This window comes from Schistocerca cancellata, chromosome 8, assembly GCF_023864275.1.
Source record: "Schistocerca cancellata isolate TAMUIC-IGC-003103 chromosome 8, iqSchCanc2.1, whole genome shotgun sequence".
Lineage (NCBI taxonomy): Eukaryota > Metazoa > Arthropoda > Insecta > Orthoptera > Acrididae > Schistocerca > Schistocerca cancellata.
The window spans coordinates 328,288,829-328,313,516 of NC_064633.1; the positions used below are offsets into that span (position 1 = coordinate 328,288,829).

Sequence of the window (24,688 nt, forward strand, 5' to 3'; positions counted from 1 at the left end):
GTACAGTTGAAAGGAAGTGACGCTTGATCAAGGTCCGCGTCACTGTCCATTTTTCACCAGACATAACGTCTGAGAATAGAAAGAAATAATAGTAATAATAATAGATAAGACCCGACTCTTCACGGGGTGTGAACACAAGAAGACAATAAACAATTCTACAATGTCAAGAGGCTCGTCGACTCTACCAAGTCCATCTACAAGAGACTGGCCAGCTAGAAGAGGCGTCTAGCTGTGGCTGCAGGGGCGGCAGCTCTGTATCCCTCCAAGTGGTGTGTCGAACTGCCTTTTGCCGGCAGTGCGCCGCCTTATAAAGCCTGTTGGCGGAGGTATCTGCCGGCACTATTTGCGATCACGTGCCTGGCGTATCAAAGTAGTTTCTGGGCTATCTGCGACCTCTGGTGAAGCTGTGCTGCAGGCTACGCGAACGGGTAGCGGTCCCTGGCGGCCGCTGGTGTTGTGTTGTGGGGCGCCGGTAAGTATTTGTTTTGACAAAACAGATGATGTAGGTTTTCCTGGTGAATATACGCCCTGTGATGCAGGCATCCTGTGTTGGTTTGGCATGAAGTGGGATGCCGATGCAGCAGGCGCTATGATGTATGAAGTGGGCGGCCACAGCAATTTTCACTCTGCAGCGGAGTGTGCGCTGATATGAAACTTACTGGCAGATTAAAACTGTGTTCTGGACCGAGACTCGAACTCGGGACCTTTGCCTTTCATGGACGAGTTCGAGTCTCGGTCCAGCACACAGTTTTACTCTGCCAGTAAGTTTCATATCAGCGCACACTCTGCTGCAGAGTGAAGACCATAAAGGCGAAAAGTGGGCTAAACCCATAATAATGTCCACTAATAGCCATCCGTACAACTCTGATTAGGTAGTATATTCTGCTTCTCCTGGATCATTCATTCTGGGAACATCCCCCATGCTGGGCCAAGCCATGTCTCCGCAATATCCTTTCTTCCAATAGTGCTATTTCCTCAAGTTTTGCAGGAGAGCTTCTGTGAAGTTTGGAAGTTAGGAGACGAGGTACTGGCAGAACTGAAGCTGTAAGGACAAGTAGTGCATCGTGTTCGGTTAGTTCAGTTGTAGAGCATTTGCTTTTTTTTTTATCTGCCAGGAAGTTTCTCATTAGCGCACTCTCTGCTGTAAAGTGAAAATATCATACTGTGAGTTGATGCTATTTCCCCTGGTCCTGGCATTAGCATCAGGTGTAGCGGTACCTTTATAGATAGATTTATCGACTTCACCCTCTGAAAGGCTAGTTAGGTTGGTGGCAAATATATGTCTATCTGTGCAGGTTGGGGAGATAACAATAGGATGCAATTTTTGTCCATACACTTTTCTACCCCCACATGCCCCCTCGCCATATGTGTGTTCCAATCAAGAGACCCTGATGGGCATGAGGTACGCATACATACCAAGATTCTGATGCAGGCCCCCCTGCGGGTCCGGGGATAAGAATAGGCCTGTGGTATTCCTGCCTGTCGTAAGAGGTGACTAAAAGGACTCTCTAATGTTTCGGCCTTAATGTGATGGTTCCCTAAGGGGTTTACTTTTCAAAATTTTCTGTTTGTGCATACCATTTGGGGAAGGATGCCTTATGTGGTGCGTCATAAATCCATCTCGCCCTAAGATCTGGCACACTTGATATTATCAAGGAGTAGGACTTGCACTGAGCTTCCGGCCACTTCAGCTGCAGTGTGTTCTGGGTAGCATACATTCCCTCCATTGTGCACTTCCATCTTCGCCCTCATGATACCAATGGATATTCGACACCTGAAATACAGCATGGTAGCCAATCCGTTGTGGTGGGGTCGTCATGTACCCTCTTGTTGGCAGCCCCCTGACTACACAGGAATCGCACTGCTGATGCCTGAGTTGCTACCTCCCCACCTATGCCAATGGGTAGATGGCTATCTCCCTGGGGCATCAGGACTCCCAGCAAAGGCCATCCTGCCAGGTGATCTTTGCTGTGGCTGGGTGGCGCCTGTGGGGAGAGCCCCTGGTTGGAGTGGGTGGTTTCAGGGCGGATGACCAACAATGAAGTGTGGTTCATCATCTCTCGCTGGTGGGCCTCCACCAGCAGTCTCTAAGCGATTGAGGTCTAACCTCAATGGCAAGAAATACGATCTGAATTCAGTTCCCTCCCTGGCCACTCCATGGGAGGAACGCATTTCTAAAGAAGGCAACGAAGTTTATTCACCCCTCGTCTGTAAGTGAGGTATGTCGACGAAGCCTCAGTTTTTTGCGGAGCTTTTAGAGGACAAGTTTGGGGAGGTGGAGTGCTTGTCCAAAATGCGCTCTGGCTCAGTTCTGATCAAAATAGCATCCTCTGCCAAGTCATGGAGGTTGCTCACTTGCGGCAAGTTGGGGGATGTTTTAGTTACCATCACGCCCAATAAGAGTTTAAATATGGTCCAGGGTATTATATTCCACAGGGATCTTCTTCTGCAGTCATATGATGAACTGCGCACCAACCTAGAACGACGAGATGTTCACTTTGTCTGGCGCGTCCATCGTGGTCCGAGAGATAATCATGTAGCCACCGGTGCCTTCATCTTGGCCTTCGAGGGTGACGCCTTACACAGAAAGGTCAAGGTGATGGTTTACTGCTGTGATGTGAAGCCATATATCCCACCCCCGATGCGGTGTTTGGGTATATGTCATCCTGATGTACTTCCGGCGTCATGTGTCGAGATTGTGGACGACCTTCACATCCCAATATTCCATATGCACCGCCTCCCATCTGTGTTAACTGCAGAGAACACCATTCCACTTGTTCTCTGGACTGTAGTATCTTCCAGAAACAACGAAAGATAATGGAATATAAGACCCTGGACCAACTGACCTACACTGAGGCTAAGCAGAAATATGAGAGATTCCATCCTGTGCCAATGATATCTACCTACACTGCCAGAGTAACAGTGGTTCTAGTGTCTCCTGTTTCATCACATACATTTCGCTCTCTGATCCGTCAGACTCCACCTGCCCCCTTGATGGTGGGGGGCACTTCACTCCCTGTTGCTCCTGCTCCATCTACTTCAGGAGCAACACCTCCTCAACCATCGGGGACATCAGTTCCCACTTCCCAGCCGGAGAAGCGTAAGTCTTCTTCGGCTCCTCTCGCCAGGAAGGAGTTCCTTGGGGCCCTCCCTTCCCAGGTGCTGACCAGTGGAAAAGCGGACACCCACCAGTGACTGAAGCAACCACAGGTCGCTGGTCATAGGGCTTAAAGGTCCTCGTCCGTCCCTGAGACTGACCCAGTGAAGTCCTCCAAGCAAGAACCACCGAAGGCACAGCGAGAAAAACGGAAAAAGAAGAAGGCACCTAAGAATCCAGACCTTGCGGTGGCACCCATCCCACCGCTCCCTACAAGCTCAGCGTCTGAGGATGAGGTAGAGATTCTGGCGTCCGCTGAGGACCTAGATCGCGCCAGACCCTCGGACGCAATGGATGTCACTCGTACGGGTACTCAATCGGTGTTGGCAGGCGACCAAGCGGCCTAATCTGCCTTCCCAGTCCCTTCACGCCTTTCTCAACCATGGACAATGTCATCTGCCAACGGAACTGCAGCGGTTTCTTCCACCATCTTGCTGAGCTCCAACAACTTCTCAGCCTTCACCCTTTCCTCTGCACTGCTCTTCAGGAAACTTGGTTTCCAGCGATACAAACCCCTGCCCTCCGTGGCTATCGGGGTTATTATAAGAACAGGACAGCTTATGAGAGTGTATCTGGTGGCGTCTGCCTCTACGTCCTTCACTCTCTTCACAGCGAGTCTGTCCCTCTATAAACACCTTTAGAGGCTCTCGATGATCGGGTGTGGATGCCTCAGGCTGTTACTGTCTGCAGTCTCTATCTTCCGCCGGATGGTGATGTCCCGCAACATGTCCTGGCTGTGCTGTTAGCCCAATTGCCGCCACCTTTTCTGTTACTGGGCGACTTCAAAGCCCATAACTCTCTGTGGGGTGGATCAGTGGCAATAGGCCGAGACCACGTTGTTGAGCAAGTCTTGGCACAGCTCGACCTTTCTCTTTTAAATAATGGTGCCTTCACACATTTCAGTGTGGCACATGGCACGTACTGTGCCATTGACCTTTTGATCTGCAGCCCTAGCCTATTACCATGTGTCTAATGGGGTGTGCACGACGACTTGTGCAGTAGTGACCACTTTCTGATCTTTCTGTCGCTCCCACAGCGTCACTCTTCTGGGCGCCTCTGTAGATGGGCTATGAGTAAGACTGACGGGAACTTTTTCACCTCCTTGCCACTATTGAGCCTCTTTCCAATGACGCCACTGATGCGGTGCTTCACACGGTCAACACCAGCATCATTACTGCCGCAGACTCTGCCATTCCCTGTTCTTCTGGGTACCCTCGGCGGCGGACTGTGCCTTGGTGGTCGCCAGAGATCGCTGAGGCGATTAAAGATCGCAGGCGGGCCCTCCAGCGTCACAAGCAGCATCCCTCATTGGAACACCTCATCACCTTTAAACGGCTACGTGCGCGAGCCCACCGCCTCATTCGCCGATGCAAGTAGGAGTGCTGGGAAAGATATAGCTCCGCCATTGGCCTCCGTACCTCTCCATCGCAGGTTTGGGCCAAGATTAGGCGAATTTATGGCTATAGGACCCCAGTCAGTGTACCTGCACTTTCGCTGAAAGGAGCAGTCAGTACTGACTCTGCCACACTTCAAAACCACTTAGTGGAGCATTTTGGTCAGTGTTACGCTTCTGTGAATTACCCACTGGCCTTCCACTCGCTGAAAGAGCGGTTGGAACGTCGGAGCCTTTCATTTCACACACGCCACCCTGAATCTTTCAATGTTCCGTTCAGTGAGTGGGAATTCCAAAGTGTCCTAGCAGCTTGCCCTGATACGGCTCCCAAGCCAGATCGCATCCACTGTCAGATGCTCAAGTACCTCTCGGTGGACTGCCAACATCGCCTCCTAGACCTTTTCGACCGTATCTGTGTAGAGGGTGAGTTCCCATCGCAATGGCGGGAAAGCATCGTAATCCCCGTTTTGAAACCTGGCAAGAACCAACTGGAGGTGGACAGCTACCATCGATTAGCCTCACCAACATTCTTTGCAAGTTTCTCGAATGCATGGTGAGCCGGCGGTTAATTTGGCTATTCGAGTCTCGGGGTCTTCTGGCTCCATCTCAGGGTGGGTTCCGTAAGGGCCGCTGTGTCGCCGATGATATGGTGTGCCTGGAGTCTGCCATCCGTACGGTCTTTGCCTGCCGTCAGCACCTGGTCGCCGTCTTTTTTGACATGCGGAAAGCATACGATACGACATGGCGATATCGCATCCTCTCTACACTTTATGGTTGGGACCTTTGGGGTCCACTGCCGATTTTCATACAAACTTTTCTGTCCCTTCGTACCTTCCGTGTGCAAGTTGCGGCCTCCCATAATTCCTCCCGAGTTCAGGAGAATGGGATACCACAAGGATGTGTCTTAAGTGTCTGCCGATACTATAGCTTCTGCCTATACTATAGCTCCACTGGCATTGCAGCTGCTGAACGGCAGCTGCAGGGCGCTATCCGCAAGGCGCAGTCTTGGGCTGTAGCGCATGGCTTCCAGTTTTCGGCTGCCAAGACCTGCGTTAAGCATTTCTGCCGACGTCGCACTGTTCACCCTGAGCCACGGCTTTGTCTTGATGGCGAACCTCTTGCTGTGGTGGAGATGCTTTAGTTTTTGGGTTTGGTTTTCGATACCCAGTTGACTTGGTTGCCTCAGATTTGGCAGCTTAAACAGACATGCTGGCTGCATCTTAACACTCTTCGTTGCTTAAGCCACACCAGCTGGGGTGTCTCGGTCTACCCTTCTACGGCTGTACCAGGCATTAATTCAGTCTCGTCTAGATTATGGGAGCCTGGCTTATGGTTCGGCATTCCCTTCTGCATTGTGGTTGCTGGAGCCCACCCATAACAGCGGGATCCGACTCGCCACTGGAGCTTTCCGGACAAGCCCTGTCAACAGCATACTTGTGGAGGCAGGTGTCCCTCCACTACGGTTCCAGCGCCAACGATTACTGGCCGATTATGCTACACACGTTTGTAGCTTTTCCAGGCATCCCAGTTATCGTCTCCTGTTCCCTCAGTCGGTCGTCCATCTTCCGGAACAGCGGCCCCAGTCAGGGTGTATGATAGCGGTTCGCGTCAGAGCTCTTCTCTCTGGGCTCGAGGTTTTCCGTCTTCCACCTCTTTTCCGGGCCCCCCTGCACATACCTCCATGGTGTGTGCCCCGCCCATGCCTTTGGCTCGGTTTGGCACAGGGCCCGAAGGACTCAGTCCCTCCTGAGGCTCTCCGCCGCCGCTTCCTTTCAATCCTTGCCGCGTTTCAAGGTTCTGACGTTGTCTATACCTACGGTTCGATGGTCGCTGGTCGTGTCGGTTATGCTCTTACTCTAGGCGATCATTATGAACAACACCCATTGTCGGCTTTCTGCAGTGTTTTCACTGCTGAGCTACTCGCCATCTCTCGCGCCCTAGAGTATATCCGCTCCTGCTCAGGTGAGTCCTTCGTTATCTGTTGTGACTCCCTGAGCAGTTTACGTGCTATCGACCAGTGTTTCCCTCGCTCCCGTCTGCTGATGGCTATCCAGGAGACCCTCCATACTCTTGCCCGTTGCGGCCGCTCTGTGGTCTTTGTGTGGACCCATGTCAGCATGCCGGGCAATGAACGTGTTGACACGCTGGCCAAACAGGCTGTCGGTGCACCAGCCTAGAGATTGGCCTTTCTGAGAGTACCTCAGGTCCGTTTTGCAGCAGAAGGTACTTCGCACCTGGGGTGAAGAACGGCGCACCCTTCCTTCACCAAACAAACTTCGCTCCATCAAGGAGGCTACCGGTGCGTGGCGCTCCTCCTTGTGGGTCCCCCGCAAGGAGTCTGGTGTTCTTTGCTGGCTGTGCATTGGCCACACCCGGATGACCCACAGCTATTTATTGCGCCGTGAGGACCCACCTTTATGTCACTGCGGGTCAGCTTTGACGGTAGTCCACATTTTGTTGGCCTGTACCCTTTTAACTGCGCTCAAGCAGACGTTTGCGCTGCCTGATATGCTCCCTGCACTTTTAACAGATGACGCTGCCATGGCAGGCTTAGTTTTGCGTTGTATTCGGGCAGGGGGCTTTTATAATTTGATCTAAGTGTTTGTATTTTTTTTGTGTTGAGTCTGGCCTTTGGCCTACGATTTTAGACTGCTTTTTTTAGTGCATTTCTTGGTGGTTGGCTTTTCCTTTTTTTGGTCTTTATGGTCGGCCAACCACTGTCCCCCTCTGTGTGATTTCAATTCCTTTTGTGTGGTCTCTGAGTCTTTCTTGTCCTGTGTCGTCTCTTGTGAACTCCGTGTTTGTTTTTATTCTTTGTGGGTGTTTCCCGTTCGTGTAAAAATGGACTGATGGCCCTAGCAGTCTGGTCCCTTCAATCCCACAAACCAACCAATCTGCTGCAGGCTCGTTGTGGTGAAACAAGATATCATTATATAATTTTTTGGGTTTTGATAACTTGTGTGAAGATAATTTCTGTATAATTTGTTTGGCTCCCTACCACCTGGGATCCGCATCTTGCAATGTACTCATATTCTTAGACGTATCGAGATATTAGCGATGATGTGCCGGAGTTTTCATCAGATGAATCACATAATCGGTCACCTGCTCAATAAACTCAGCACATTCAGGCAACCCTTGGGGTGACCTCAAAAGTGCATCAGCGATCATGTTCTCACTGACCTTGGTGTATATGATTTCGGAATTGTAGTCTTACAGGAAAATACACCACCTAGTTAGTTGTAGCTGAACTAGCTTACAAGTAAGAAGAAAGCTCATTGCTTTACGGCCACAATAAACTCTAATATGAAAAGTGTAAACGCAATAATTTTTTGAGAGACCAGACGACAACAGGGCCTCCAGTTCTGTTCAAAGGGTTCAAATGGCTCTGAGCGCTATGGGACTCAACTGCTGTGGTCATAAGTCCCCTAGAACTTAGAACTACTTAAACCTAACTAACCTAAGGACATCACACACATCCATGTCCGAGGCAGGATTCGAACCGGCGACCGTAGCGGTCGCGCGGTTCCAGACTGTAGCACCTAGAACCGCTCGGCCACTCTGGCCGGCTCCAGTTCTGTCACTGGGTATGTCGTTTTGCTTTTAGATAACACCCTATTTGCATAGCTGATCATGTTAATTTTGCTTTTGCCATCCTTTTGCAATATTTGAAATAGACTGACTCCAAGTCCAGAACAGGACCCGTCTGATGTGACACAGAAGTCTCTCTCCATATCTGTCTGGTGTATATCTGAACATAGCATAGTTCATTCAGTTTTGTTAAAAGCTTTGTGGTGCCAATATCCAGGGTGAGTTCCTCTTTGAGGGGTCTGACAGTTCTCGAATGTTGAGGAGGTGGTTGGAAACAAATTTTCGAAAGAATGCTACCAAACTGTAACAGTCCTTCAATTATTTCTTTGTGATAGGAGGAGGTAACCTCTATTGATTATATCTTATCTGGATCAAGAACAATCCCAGTAAGAGATATAATGTGGTCTAAGATTTTTAACTGTTTCTTGTAAAACTTTGATTTTTCAAGGTTGGCAGAATACCTATATATAAAAGGTTTTTTAACTCTCTCACAAGGACAGTCTCCCACGGTGCAGGTGTTGTAATCAGTAGATTATCCACATAAAAAGTGGCTTTGTCTAATACCTCTGGCCTGAGAATTGTCTCAAGTGGAGTAACAAACACGCTGGGACTGATGTTTAGCCCAAACAGTAACACTTTAAAATGATACAAATGTCCTGAGAAGATGAACTTCATGTCCTTTTTAGATCCCTCTAACAAAACCACATGCCAGTATGACGATCTTGATTCGATGGTAATTAGTTTGCTCCATGAAATCTCTGAAGATCTCCTCCAGCACTTCAGGTTGGCTCCTAACAGGGACAATAATTTTATTTATATACCAGGCGTCAAGTACTAGGTGCATGCTTCCTCTTGCATTCGAAACTGCTAACCGCTGACTGCTGCATGGGAACAGTGAAGTTTCAATGATATTCCAACGTAGCATCCTACGTACCTACTGCTTTCTTTTACTCTGTTACGTAGATCTTTGTTGGCCTAGAAAACATATTTTTTTGTTTCTTGTTGTAACATGAAACGTTGCTGTTTTGCTTTATTTGTATTCCTACTTGAATCTCGTTTTAAGTGAGTATGCAAAAGTTTCAGTGCACGTTTCATTTTCTTTGTAATGCTTGTGTGTAAAACTAAATGTAATATGCAGCACTGTTTTATGACCTGGGATGCGACAGTAATGTCGATAGTTGAAGTCGAACAGTGAATGAAATTCAGGATGTGTGCAGTATCGTGGGGTACGCGCCGTTTATGTTGTGTAATCGTGCTAGACAAAATTACACGAAAGTTTATGGCCGCGTTCTTATTTTTTGGTCGCTGTGTAAACTAAATTTCGACATGGACGTTATGAAACGAAATGGTAGACTGTGAATACTGTAAGATTCATTGAGTACTATAAACAGTAGTGACATTGCTCACGAAAATGGACTGCGATTGTCGTGATTAGAACCGAACTGTTTTTCAGGTGACTGAGTTGCACGAACTAATGTAACTTGAATTTATTGTCTCGTACGAAACTTAATGAGCAACAAAACATTAACTTTCGCAGTAGAGACCTTAAAACTGATTGTGACGCGTGGCACCGGTTTCTCCAGAGCTATGAACTCGCGACCGTGATCGCTAAAAAGGTAATATCACCGTCAGCGGGTGGAAGTGAATTGCTCACTACTTTAAAATTATGTACAGGACATTAACACAGAAACGTGTGAGGAAAACTTTATTGGTACACCTACGAACTTGGATTTATACAGCAACAATTACGGGTGTGAACAAAAATAAAGTAGAACCGAGCAATATACTCATAAAGCGTTTAAATCGAGCAGGTCACACAAGGATTCATAAGAAGGAACAGATATAAGTGAATCCATAGTACACCATTCGATGAAACCAGCTTCTTTTTTATATGAAACAAATATCAAATCATTTTCTCCATGGAATATTACGGACACGACCAAAACTCAAGCAGAATACGAGCAACACATTTACAATGGAATTCAAAGGGTGCAGTACACACAAGAACACAATACCATGAAAGCAGTTTCTGTGTACCACGAAATGAACACAAATACTGAATACTTTCAGTGAATCAATAAGAAAGCGAAATGATGGACTGATAAACTTATAGCACGCCATGTGGCCTGGCGGCGAACCAAGGTCACATTACCAGAAGCCCGTAAATGAGTTTCACGTCTCTGATGTAAACAAACTAATAAGCATGACTAAAGTAGGCGTTCAAAGAATTTGCGTTGGAACAGATTTCTTTGGTCGACACTCTCATTTTTGAATGTTGCATGCTGATGACAACAAATACACATACAGTTTTAATTACATTCATTATTACAAAAGTAACCAGTATTCATTATTTCAAAATTAACGCTTAGAGTACAGGGCGATGTTTCTTCTATAATTTTTGGTATTGAAATTACATTTAAAGTTATTCTTGTTTATTACCCGTTCATTAATAGCTAGACAGAAGAGCTTCGCATGCCGGTGGCTTCATTTAATGATAATGGTAAGTCGCCTGGGAATTTCGATAGTTCGTGTAGTGGGTGATGTTTTGTGTGTGTTTGTGTCGTGTGTGTGCGTGGTATGTGTGTGTTGGTCTTACATATTAACAGTTTAGTTGTTCAAGGTTAAAGATCCTTCAAAATTACGAAAAAATTTGATGTTTACTAAATCAGTTTCTTCATTTAAATGATGCTGGGTGATTTATGGTCATGGGTGAAAGTCTCTAACTATTGCAAATGTACATCTTCATTTCCTTGTCTACAGTGTGCAGAACATGGATGTATGTTTTTGTATCTGTAATGGAGTGATTATTTCGTGTTATATCGAAAGCAAAACTGGATTTGTTCAGCTTCTTTTTTAAATGGATTGTGTCAATGTGCTCTTTATGCCAGATTTTAAAGTTTGTTCTTGTTTGTCTTATGTGGTAACTGGAGCAGCTATCTCAAGTTAGTTTATATATAACAGATTTGTGAAAAGGTGTGCCGGCTGATTTAGTGTTATAAACTATTTTGTTTTGTATACTGTTGTTTTTGTAGAAACATATTTTGACGTTTTGTGGTTTAGACAGTTTTGCGAATTGCTATGAGATGTTACTAAGAAGATATAGAGATATATTTAGTTTCATCTGCTGCTTTTGCCTGGTTTTTAGAGGCTGTTTAATCGGTTTTCATTTTTGCATCTAATTTGTCAACTATGGATGGGTCATGAGCATTACTGTAAGCTATTGTTTTTAAAATGTTAAGTTCTTTAATTGTTGTGTATAAGTTAGAATGCTAGTTTGTGTAGATTGGGATGGCATGGTGTGTTGTTTAAAATAACATCTGATATGGCGAGTTTCCTATAATTTTAGACTTTATGTCTGTTGTTGTGTCTTGTAATGTTTAATTCAAGAAATTTCTGTACAACTTTTGAAAATGCGAGTGTTGACAATAGAACTCTTTGCTCAAGATCAAATTTTTTGGACATCAAATTTAATTACGTTCTTTGCTTAGTTTATATCCTGTAGAGCAACTGAGAGTTGTTGCTTGTGACAAAGCTTGTGTAGTAATGTGATATAACTGGAAAACATGAATTATGTTTCCCAGAATAATGTGTACACCAGGGGTAAACCCATTTCTGCTGATAACTGTAAGTAAAGGCTTCAAGCCGAACTTACGATGTAAATAATTCATGACACCTCGTCATATTCAATTCTTACTTGTTTCATTTGTTCTCTCTCGTCATAGCTATACGACTCCCATAAAATGCTACAATCACTCAAAGTGAGTACCATCTAAAGATGAGTCACTAGGCGATTTGGGTGTAAGAAAAACTAAAGCATCGCTAAAGGTGATTTGTTGCAGTGATTTCTGAAAACCTTTATTTGTCAAAGTCGCAATGTTCCACTTGCATAGCGGATAAAAGTTTTATGAATGACAATCTCAAGGAGTTTGCAAATACTGAAGCTAGGTCAGTAGATTTACTGTAATGATTTGTGTTATTTGAGGCGTCCAGATGCAAACTGCTGTAAATCTACTTTTTCTCGAAAATGAGTTGGCGCCACCATTTTGTTCTCTGTGCTGCCATCTATCGATTACCCTCTTAAAACACGAACAAAACAGCTTTTTTCTGCCCTAAAGTGTACCTCAAAACCGTCTGCAGATGCAAAACACTGTCTTTCCACTTCTGGTCGCGAATCAAAACTGAGTGAATCCATAATATGATAAAGAAGCAGAACTTGGTGTACCCTTAGCATACGCCATTATTAAAAACGGTTTGAAGATGCAAAATTGGCTTTGTACACATATATATTTTGTCCGAATAATATAGCCTTCCCAGCTTACTACTTCTTAAACTTTACTTTTGAGCCTATGGGTGGCAATTTCTCAAGTTGTACCTACTGCTAACTAGTGTGAAACAAAAAACAGTAGCACGTCAACTGTTATTGGCGCGTTTTTCTTGGCTTGGCTTGTTTGTGAGTGCGTGGAAAGCGTTTGTGGTATTGTTGATGGATAACATACGAAGAGTGCTTTATCATTTCCTTCATAATCATGGATGTTACTGATGGAAGATTTATACAATCAGTTCCAAAAGGAAAAGGCAGTAAAAAATCGGCCAATCCTTCTGACTGGAAGAGGAACAAAGCAAAACGCACAAGATAAGATTTACTCCTCAACCTTAGTATTTTGTGCTATTTCACTGCATGGAAATAATAAGAACTTCATTACCAACATTTCTGTAAGCAGTAAGTTATACTGTGATGTTTTAGGTTTATGTTAATATAAATTATGGTCATTCGATATGGCTGTAGTCAGGAACGATTTCTTTGAATGAACAGTGCATCACTGATTTTATAATCGTTTATTTAGGAAACGTAGTACAGCATATGATTTTTTAGTGCATTATCCTAGCTTTCTCCTCATTAGTACTGTTCTTTGGTAGATATTCCGCAAGTGGGTTTCCAGTTCTTCCCCAGTGCAAGCATACAGCTTCATCAGTATACCAGTGTGCAAGAGTATCAATGCAGAGTATAAGGAGATCACATCAGGCCTTTTATAAAGTTGCAGACAAAATAAAACAGGACGTGTTTACAATTATAAACACATCAGTCGAATCTCCGAGGAGACATCGGATTGAAGCAGCAGATTCCAGGAAAAACACAAATACTTCAATCTGCTACTATTTGCCCTATCTGAAAGCGGTAAACCAAACTCAGCAATTGCGCGTGTGCCAAAAGACGTTTACTAGTGTTCATGGCATATCAACAGCGAGAATGCAGAGAGTCTGTAGACGGTACTTACAAACAGGAGAAGCTCCAATTGAAAAACGAGGTGGAGACCAAATGGCGAATATTTATCAAGGAAAACGGGATTCGGTTAAGGAGTTTATTGAGAAGCTGAAACCAGTGCAATCGCATTACTACCGTGGAAAAAACATCAGTAGACTCTTCATGTCCTGTGAATTATCGATTGCAAAGCTTTGGAAAATTTTTAATGCGGATCCAAAGAAAACTGTGGATAAAGTTACGTACCAGTTTTTCAAATCTGTTTTTGCATCTGATTATGATATCAGTTTCGCTTCCCCAGCAACCGACTGTTGCGCAGTGTGCATCAGTTTAGAACAACAAATGAAGCCATTAACCCGAACAACTAGAGATGAGGTGAAGAAACAAGAACTGACAACACAACTTGCTTTACACAAAGGTAAGGCAAATGCTTTTTACGATGTACTGGAAGTTGAGGACAATGGTGGAATAACCCTGACATTTGACTGCCAGGAAAACCTTCCACTGCCTAAACTTCAAGATCAAAGTGCTTATTATACATGTCAAATGTACGTGTATAATTTTACAATCTGTCAAGGACCATCTAGTTCACGGCAAAAAAAGGAGAACACATTTATATACATATGGAAAGAAAAAAGACTTTGCAAAGGGATGCAATGAAATTGTGTCTTGTGTACATCACAGGTTAACATCTACAGACCTAAGTGACATCCATACCATCCGACTGATGTCAGACAGCTGTGAAGGGCAAAACAAAAACCAAACGATGTTGGGTATGCTGTGCTATTGGCTAACACAAGAAGCTCCTGTCAACGCGAAACGAGTGAAGATATTCTATACAATGGTTGGACATACGTTTCTACCACCCGACAGAATTTTTGGCCGAATAGAAAAGGTTCTCAGGTCTGAAGTTACAATTACCTCACCGAGTGAGTATAATGAAGTGTTTGAGGATCACGGAATAGTTTTGCAATTAGGAGAAGATGTCAACAATCTGTGTTGGAAGGATGCAGTTACTGATGTCATTAAGCCACCTAGTCAATGGCACTTCAGTATTGCCCCCGTAAAACGGGTTGTGATCACCAGAACTAAACAAAGAAACGCACTAGTGAAGTGGCTTATAGAATGAACGCTGGTGAAGGAAGAGGGATATGCAGACGAGGCAAAGCCTACTCGTCCATGCAGCCAAACGTTATCAGAATTGGAAGAGCCTTAAAGGAAGCTAAAGTAAGGGATACTGATTTCCTGCTCAATAAGCATTTCGGACAAATTTGGGAAGAAAACAAAAAATGCCGGCCGGAGTGGCCGAGCGGTTCTAGGCGATTCAGTCTGGAACCACGCGACCGCTACGGTCGCAGGTTCGAATCCTGCCTCGAGCATGGGTGTGTGTGATGTCCTTAGGTTAGTTAGGTTTAAGTAGCTTTAAGTTCTAGGGGACTGATGACCTCCGATGATAAGTCCCATAGTGCTCAGAGCCATTTGAAAACGAAAATCTTGGTTTCTACTAGAATGTAATCCATTGTCAGACAGCTGGGAAAATTGCAGATGAAAATTCAGACTTTGAAATTCATCCAGAGGAGAATGAGTTGCCAGTGTAATTTAGAAGGGACGGGTCAGGACCTGAAAGTTTGTGACGTATTAACTACCTTCAAACTATTGTTTAATGTCACATACTTTGTATCAACTACTTTCAAACTATTGTTTAATGTCACATACTTTGTAATCACATTCAGTTTTAGTCTTTAAATCTTTTGTAACAGTATTAAGGTTTCTTTTTTATATAATTATAATATATGCACATCGATATCTACAGAAGCATAACTCTGTAGATCCCTGGGAACAGAGGCAAAACTCGATGAATCCAAATTATTTAAGGTAATAGTTAACAAAATAAAAGCTGAATATTTCAGGAATTGTCAGAAATATACTCCTTAGGTAAGCATAAATCTATGATGAAAAGGAATTTCGAATATCTGCCATGTGAAGTAAGGAAGAAGTGTTTTTCGTTTGCTGAAAAAAAATATTCTAGTGCACTCACTGCATTTTGCTTCTGGACGCCTCAATTTAGTGTTGTATGTGTGATTTCTTAATACTGTGGGCGGAATAGCTAGTGAACTTACTTTCATCATTAGCTGGGTGCTCAAAGGTACTGTTGACACTGATATTTTATAGGCTAGGTCTATTCGTGGCCATGTTACTTCCTAAAGTGAATCCAGTTACTTAATGGCTACCTTGTACTGCTTAATAGAGAGCTGTACTAAGAGAGACTTTCCTGATCGTAAGATAAAATGTGGAAGCTTAGTGCTTCCCGTATCTATGCTAACAAAGGAAAATACAATGCTGCTGTTTTGGGTCTTTTATTGATTCACACAGAATTCACGAGCAAAGCGCATCTATGCTCTGATGGCGATGCCGCTGTTCTCGCTGATCCAGTCCATGTAGTTGGTGACGCGGGTGAACACTGGTGGCCAGCCGACCTCGCATCCAAGGATGATACCGAAGGACACAATTCCGATCTGCGTGGCCGATCCGTCGTCCTCGTAGATCACCAGTGGGCCGCCACTGTCGCCCTGTACACACAGACGGAGAGATTACCAGAGGACTGGAAAATGCAGACGTTCACGCGGAGCGTAGTAGTAATGAGGTACAGGAGGCATCTAACTTATACAGGGTGCGACAAGAAGGTGTGGCGAAACTTTCAGGAAACATTCTTCACACATAGAGGAATTAAATGTGTTGTACGGAAATTAGTTCGGAGAGAGACAGATATAGGACGTACCAGCAATGCACGAAACGTGTTGTTACATGAAATGTTCAAAATTCCGCCTTGATTACGTTACAGACCAGATTTAAATGAATAAATGAAAATGGATAGGATTACAAAAGCATCGTAGTTGTAAGCTTAGGGACGACTCATTGTCTTGTCTGTTAATCGTCGATAACACCTCGTACTATAGCAGTCTCTCGTGTATACACAATGCTGCTGCAAGGACAGCCTCCAGCAGCTTAACCAGAGGGTCACAGTTCGCTGGAGTGCTTAGTCTACAGCTGAAGCATCAACTATGTAATCATCATCAGCTGACGGTAACAGCGGAACTCTTCATCATGCCTAGAACAGTGAACCGAACAGAGTGCAGCAAGTTATTTCACTTCCAATGAATATAAATGACAGTACGGACTCGAGTTACATTGCCTGATACTTGTATTGAATGACTCGAAGAGAAGCATAGGGGAGCACGCTTATAATTCTTTATTGGCGGAGATACGAATAAAATATATTATAGTACATTTGTGTGTGAGAACCTATTCAGCACCAACATAAGAAAAGCCGACGCTGCCCTTCCCATTTGTAGAAATTTAAAGAGCCTATGACTGTGTACAGATGGAATTTTGTGCGAACTCCACAGACATGTGCTTCCAGTCAGTTACGTCCGCCTTATGGCATACTTTCTAACTGTCCATCCTGTGTAAGAATCAACTAAACCCACTCGACAAGGTTGCATCTCGTCACTGCTCATTCCATTGTCTTCTATTTGAATTCAGAAACTGCATCTCCTGGTGCAACTACTGGCAGTATTTCTTTATCAGTCTTGGAAAATCCAGGGAATAATTATAGGAAAGGACACCCAGGCTCTTTACGCACTAGACCTTTACCTCACAATCTACAACTATTCAAATACCTAACCAAAGCACTCAAATATCTTGACCTAATCTTCGATGAAAAGTTAACCTACTAACAGTCCAAAATACATCCAGCCGTACTCTTGATCTAACACAATATTGAGATTAAATCCGTCTACAGTCTTACATACCTAAAAGTCGTTCATCGATTCCATCCTCCCCTATGCAAATACTGCATGGCTCTCTGCCTCTTCCATGTTTACCACCCTTTCCGAGACCTTGAGCGTTGCACAATCCGCCTCGATTTACGAGTTCTTTTACCCTTCCCACCTGTATCCCGTACCAAATCATAAACACCTGAAGTATCTTCAGTCCTATGCCTCCCCTCAAAATCAAACCCCCTACACCCTGCTATATCCTCCACCATTGAGGACCGTACTTGGCTGCCTCGCCTTTCTCACCAGTCCCACCTACCCTAAATCTTCACACACTCCATGCACTTTTCCTGGGTAACTTCAAGCACCTTCCCCTCAAAGACCAAGACATCATTCTTGAGACGTTACCATTGTATCGATCGTACGTAACCTACTTATTCCTTCTTTTCAAATAAAGACTCATGGCTATCGTTTCCATTCATAACGGAAGTCCTTCCGCCCCTTAGTACCGACACCCATCCCTTGATCCCTACCGATAATCGACCCACACCGTTCCTCATATAACCCAGTCTTCAGTTCTATACACGCCTAAACTCATCACCTAGGAAATGTTAGTAGGAACGCAGAGCACCATCATCCTAAGAAGTCATCAGATAGTACATACAACCGTTCCATCAAGATTATGATATTGCTTTTATTCTTGTTCAAGACTGTGATATTGCTTTTATTCTTGTTCTTATCTGTAGATGTGATTGTTTTTCAATCAAAGGCTGAAGGCAGCAAAATGGACGCTGCCAGCCCGCATCCCCTAGAGGAGCAATGTAAATGTTAAATGAAAAAAAAAGTATGACGACAAAGGGAAGTAACTGTATACTACTCAGATTGTGGTAATTTCTCTGTGTCTCATTGGGACATAGATAGTCGAGTGATTCTGCACGATCTCGTTTATAGCAGCAGAAACACGCGTATGTCCGCGTGCAAGGATGTAAAAACCTGCGTATATACTATTTTTGTGTGTGTAGAAGAGATAAAAAGAAACACTTCTTCATGTAACAAAAATGTCATCTGTATCTGTTTCCCCGCTAGCAGTTCATGGAATTTTTGGCTCTAGTGATACTCAGAGACGATGTTCAAACTTCTGTGTGATGAATATTGTTTTAGAGATGTTGTCTCACTCTTCTGGATTTTCTCTTGTGGGCGAAGAAGAAGAATTTACTGTACAACACACAGATAGACACCACATAAGAACGGGTTGCCCATTCGGCTAAAGCTGCAGGCAGTTTTCGTGAAACACCTGGTTGTTACGACCGTGTTAGACAGTCACCAGAACGCCGATACCAGTTGTGCGTTAATGTAAACGGGCGGCATCCTCACCAATATCTCTGAAACAGTATTCATCACACAGCACTCTGAACACTGTCTCTGACCGTCAACAACATTAAAGCCCTAATGGCCCTTAGCAGGGGAAAGAAGCATCTGTGTCGTGCCACACAAATGTAGTGTTTCTCTTTACCTTATCTAAACACTAAAATTTTGTACACGTATTTTTTCTGCTCACTGTGTGTTGTGTGTGTATACGTACGTTGCAAGTGCTGACGCCGTTGTCGCCGGACGTGCAGATGTGCATGTCGTCGTCGATCTGGAAGAAGTAGCGCAGGTTGCAGGTCAGGTGGCTGATGACAGGTGCCACGGCGTAGCGCAGAACCTCGCTGATCTGTTCAGATGCTGCAACACGAAAATGGCAACTGTGTACTCTCGCTGAGCGTAATGCAATAAGGAATGAGGAACTGCGGCATTAGCTGGACCCGCCGACTGCTGAAGTATCAGCTTATGAACTGCAACCCTACATGACTGAGAGAGAACCAAGAAGAAGAGGTCTTACATCAACATAACGAGACGCGCCACGGTCGAATACCCACCTACAACAACCTTCTGGAAGCATTGAAGAAACGAGCGTCGGGGAGGACTAGGAAGGATTTCCTGAGCCCCTGATAGCCATCTCCCAAAGTATTTGACCGAAATTCATAGAGTAAAACAGAAATGATTTCTGGCGCTCTCCAAGGCAGTGTTATAAGCCCTTCGCTGTTTCTTATCTATACAAACGATTTGGGAGACTATCTGAGCAGCCGTCTTAGGTTGTTTTCAGATGACGCTGTCGTTTACCGACTAGTAAAGTCATCAGAAGATCAAAACAAGTTGCAAAACGATGTGTTATGGTGCGATAATTGGCAGTTGACCCTAAATAACGAAAAGTGCGAGGTCGTCCACATGAGCACTAAACTGAATCCGTGAAACTTCGGTTACGCGATAAATAAGTCAAATCTAAAGGCTATAAATTCAAATTAATACCTAGGAATTACAGTTACGAAGAACTTAAACTGGAAAGAACACAGAGAAAATGTTATGGGGTAATATAACCAAAGACTGCGTTTTATTGGCAGGGCACTTAGAAAATGTAACAGATCTACGAAACAGACTGCCTACACTACGCTTGTCCGTCCTGTTTTAGAATACTTCTGCTCGGTTTGGGTTTCTTACTAAATAGAATTGACGGAGTACCATCGAAAAAGTTCAAAGAAGGTCTGCACGTTTCGTATTATCGTGAAATAGGGGAGAGAGTGTCATTGAAATGATACAGGATTTGGGATGAACATCATTCGAATAAAGGCGTTTCCCGTTGCGGCGGAATCTTTTCACAAATTTTCTATCCCCAGGTTTCTCCCCCAAATAGGAAAATATTTTGTTGACGCCGATCTACAAAGGCAGAAATGATCACGATAAAGGGAAATGATAGATCTCACTGAAAGTATATAAGTGTTGGTTTCTTCCGCGAGCTGGTACGACATTGGAATATTAGAGAATTGTGAAGGTGGCTGGACGAACCCTCTGCCAGGCACTTAAATGTCATTTGCAGAGTATCCATCCAGATGTAGATGTAGATGTACACCTTGGCTGAAACAGCAGAACGGCCCCTGTGAATTGCAACTTGCACCTCAGCTCGCCTTGGGCTATCCATCCAGACAAATAAGAAATCCAGTTTGGTTATGATACCAAGAACAGTAGTGTAATGTTGCCTACTGCAATGCTATGTAGTGTAGTGTTGTATGGTAGCATAGTCCAGAACTGTAAATTACAAAATTTGTGATCTGTCAATAATGCATAGTGTACCCAACCAGTGTTGTCTGCCTTCTAGATTCTGGATGAACATATATCTGTGTGCCAGATGGCCAAATGGTAGTATGTAGACGTTTCTTTTTATTGTTATTATTATTTTTCTTTTTATGTGGATATTCTGTGTAGATTTTTTCTCCTTAAACGGCGTAATGCTTAGTTATTACTACCACATCTGAAATTGTGTTAAAATATTATTTGCTGTATTCATGCCAATTCGTGCGCAGCATTCGGTCTATTCTTGTATATAGACAACAAACTAAAAGAAAATAACAAATAAATAACAAGAAATGAACACTTGCTCGAAACCCCTTCATTTGGTGAACATTCACCGGATGTGCCATTGGTTATTTTGCAAACCGCTTTTGGCCAGGCATGTTAACATTTATCGAAGTAATTCGTGTTCTACAACTGAAGGTGAGATAAATACTGCAGCTGAATCTCAGTACCTTGGTCAATCTACATGAGTCATTGGCACTATTTTATCTTACATTTGAGATTTAAGCAGCTCCCTTTCTTCACTTCATCAAACAACTTTTGTGGCGAAGGAACTTTGTATCACGATTTTTCCTTTTGCGAGAAGGAAGCTAAAGTACGATGGAACAAAGATACCGGTTAAGTGGATTATGTCCAAGAAAATACCCTGAATATCGTTTTTAGTATATTAAAATTTAAACATGATATATATATATATTTTGCATTTACCTTAATTCATTTTTAATTTTTTTTTTTAAATGCTCATATAGGCTTGGCGTGAAATATTCCCTGGCGAAATAAGTCATTTAAATTTTCAGAAAATTTACAGAGAATATATCTGCAGTACGTGTAGTCACAGTTCGCTAATCTGGTACTAAAGGCAGTTGTTTCCATTTCAGAAGGCGAATATTCAGAGCGCCAATATGATAGTTTGGGGTGGGGTGGGGGGGACAAGGTCTGGAGGTATGGAGTATTTTTAATAATTTCACAGATGAATAATGACTTCAAGCACCCATAAAAATTCCTGTTCCGACCCTATTATAAACCTGCATAATACCGCAGCCCCCCCCCCCCCCCCCCCTTGTCTCCGGGTACGAGCGCCCTTGCGAATATCAAGAACAACGAACACGTTTGTTGTTTATTTGTGAATTTTATTGTTGGATCAGTGCAAATATGGCATGATTCAGTAACCGAATTTTTAAAAAGAAGAAATCTCCAGGGAAGCACATGAGAAATAGAATAACGACAGTTTCTAAGCACATGAGAAATAGAATAACGACAGTTTCTTGCGATAATGGGGACATTGCTACTGGCAGTGCAGTCGCTGTGTGGGAGGAGGCGACGTCAACTACGACATCCGGTGCAAAGAAGCTCCATGTATATGAGGACCAGAATTCCGGTCAAAACTATATTGCCTCATAATCTCATTCTGATTCTGTGTGCGATCATGAAGACTTCTCTTTAGAACTATGTAGGACACAAATCTCTCAAAGACGGCTTCATCATGTCCACAACAGTTTTTAGCAGAATCTGGTTACTTTTATAAACACGCCCCTGTCCTTAGTATCTGCTGCATTTGCACCAACAGTCTGGTCACTTCGGACATAACCCATGTAAAGATTAAAGACAGATAGACATAGTGTATTACAGTTTACACTTGGGAACAAATAGTGCTGTTGCGACATACAACAAGGAATATATTATTAAATACCATATGGACTGCGAGTATGCGAGTCACTCAGAGACGATGAGAGAGAAAGGAATGTAGCGAAGAAAGAGGGTTGGGTGAGGCATGATATATAGAGGTCGAAAACTGATGATAGAAGCATAGTTGTCTAGTGGCGCAGAAAATACTTCCTATGGACCGGGAGTCACTAAACCGTTGCTGAAACTTTAGTCGCCGTCCGCAACCGCACCCTCCCAAAATGCTTTTTCCTCCTGTAACGAATATTTTCAATCGATCTGTTAAAGACATAAAATTGTCAGTATTTGTACAGAATATCAGTGCACACATATTGCGATAATCTTTACTAAAGATGCCGAAAAAGTAAAGACGAATACCAACAGTAGATGTTGAAAAAAAAAGTTGTTTTCATTTTTTCAGCAATATATGAATTATTACTTAAAGAATAATTAAGGATGTCCAGCGGACGAGTCCCTGATTTCAGTATTAAATATCTCAAAAGCTAAGACCGATAGACAAGTGCAACAAACGGGATGTTCGCTGTGAAAGCTGTAGGAACTTTATACAGAAAAGCTGCTAACAGATAGCGTTGTAATCGCAATACGTAGTGGTTATAAGTAGTGCACCACAGCTAAGAGCGATCAGTTCTGCAGTTGAAACGTGAAAGGAGGTTAGTGTAGCGAAGGAAGAAGTTGAAGTCATCTCTTCCGTTGAACAACGTGTTTTTTCTGGTACTGGAATACCATAGGTTAGAACACAGCCCTACGACAACAAGGCACAGTTTGCAAACAGGATTTAATGTTCCAAAAGGATTCGATACGAAAACTATTCGCAAGCTCTTCGCCGGATTCCAGTGGACAGGCAGTGTGGCTCATCATCTAGGAGGGATTTTTGGCCCGGGCAAACTGTAGTTGCTCCTGAACATGTCATCACGATTTCTGGAATTGTTTATCAAAATCCGAGGATATCCGTCCGAAGGACTGTAGAAAAGACTGGTCTGAACCGTTCCAGCACGCAGAACATACCGAGACAGAGCCTATATATGTGTCCATTCATGATTCAAAGCCACCAGGCCGTACCTGAGCCGTGCGAGATAGGGCTGCCTTTGCGAACCACATCTTCATAATGGTTGCTAATTAAGATTTTCATGTTGGCTGCATCTGGTTCACAGATGAGGCACGCTTCCACCTGAACGGAGTCGTGAATAAACAGAAATGGTGATTTTGGGGTACCGAAAATCTCCATTTGTGTGAAGCGGAATCATTGCATTCTCAGAGAGTTACTGTTTGGGCTGTGGTATGCAGCAGAGGACGCTAGCGTTGGAGGATCAACCACGTACTGAGTGATTTGCGCAAGATGGATCCAGACCACATCGCACCAAACAGATGTTTCGCTTTCTAGATGAACGCATCGGGAATGTCATTGTGTTTGTCTACTGCCAATTTGTTGGCGCAGTGATGGATTGGCACCAATATTCGCCCTATCTGACTCCTTGTGGCTGCTTTTTGTGAGACACATTGTAAGACAATATCTACCGGAACCATCTCACCACACACGGCGAGCTTGTATCGGCGATCTAATTACATCTGAGTCCATTTTTGTTGAGAAACTACAAGATGTGATGGTAACATTTATTCTTCGTTTGCGCGACCATATTCTGATGTGATTGTAAATATTGATTGAGGAGCAGGAGTCTGTTTCATTAGCAAAGCAACGCGAGAGCAAAGGAGAGCCCTAAGTCTTGCTTACATTATTATACTTGCATACCACGCACGTTTATCCACACGTGCACACACACACACACACACACAGGTATATATATGTTACCAACAGAGGAGTACTCACAGTCGCTCTCCAGTCCCCATCCACTGACGGTCGTCTCAGCTCCGACGAACTTGTTGTTCAGCTCACTGCTACTGGGCAGGTTCACAGGCTGGATGTATTCTGTAGGCAGAGAGAAGTCTCCTTGTCTCACATTGCAGCACACCTCCCAAAGGAGATTAACAGCAGCAACGACTCTCCTTGTGACAATGGACGGCAAGGGAAGAAAAACATGTGATCTATACTAGTTATGCACTGAGGTGGTAAAAGTCATGGGACAGAGATATGTACACGCACAGATGGCGGTACTATCACGTACACAATATTCAAAAGGGCAGGTGACGTTCGGCGTGATTATGGTCTGACGACGGGAATTAACAGATCTTGAATGGGAAATGGGGAGCTAGACACATGGGACATTCCATTTCGGAAATCGTTAGGGAATTCAGTATCCCGAGATACACAGCGTCAAGAGTGTGCAAAGAATACCAAATTTCAGGCATTCGTCTCACCACAGGCAACGTAATGGCCGACGGCCTTCTCTTAACGACCGAGAACAGCGGCGTTTGCTTAGTCGTCAGTGCTAACAAACAAGTGACACTGCCTGAAGTAACCTCGGAAATCAGTGTGAGATGTACGACGGACGTATCCGCTAGGACACCGCTGCAGAATTTGGCGTTAATGGGATGTAGTAGCAAACGACCGACTTGAACGCCTTTACTAACAGCATGACATCACCTACAGCGCTTCTCCTGCACTCGTGGCCGTATTTGTTGGACCCTAGACGACTGTAAAACCGTGGCCTGGTCAGATGAATCCCGATTTCAGTTGGTAAGAGCTGATGGTAGGGTCCGAGTGTGGC

The 24,688-nt window shown here is 44.0% G+C and overlaps 1 protein-coding gene across 1 annotated transcript in view; it reads right to left on the bottom strand.

Moving 5' to 3' along the window:
* Nucleotides 1–15,739: 15,739 nt before the first annotated feature.
* LOC126094840 (brachyurin-like) overlaps nucleotides 15,740–24,688 on the bottom strand; it is a 30,922-nt gene continuing 21,973 nt past the window's right edge. Inside the window, exons 5-7 of the mRNA XM_049909436.1 lie at nucleotides 23,851–23,949; nucleotides 18,757–18,899; nucleotides 15,740–15,968 (exon numbers count right to left, since the gene is read on the bottom strand). Coding sequence (XP_049765393.1) covers nucleotides 15,792–15,968; nucleotides 18,757–18,899; nucleotides 23,851–23,949 — 419 coding nt within the window. The 3' untranslated portion in view covers nucleotides 15,740–15,791. The remainder of the gene's footprint in view (nucleotides 15,969–18,756; nucleotides 18,900–23,850; nucleotides 23,950–24,688) is intronic.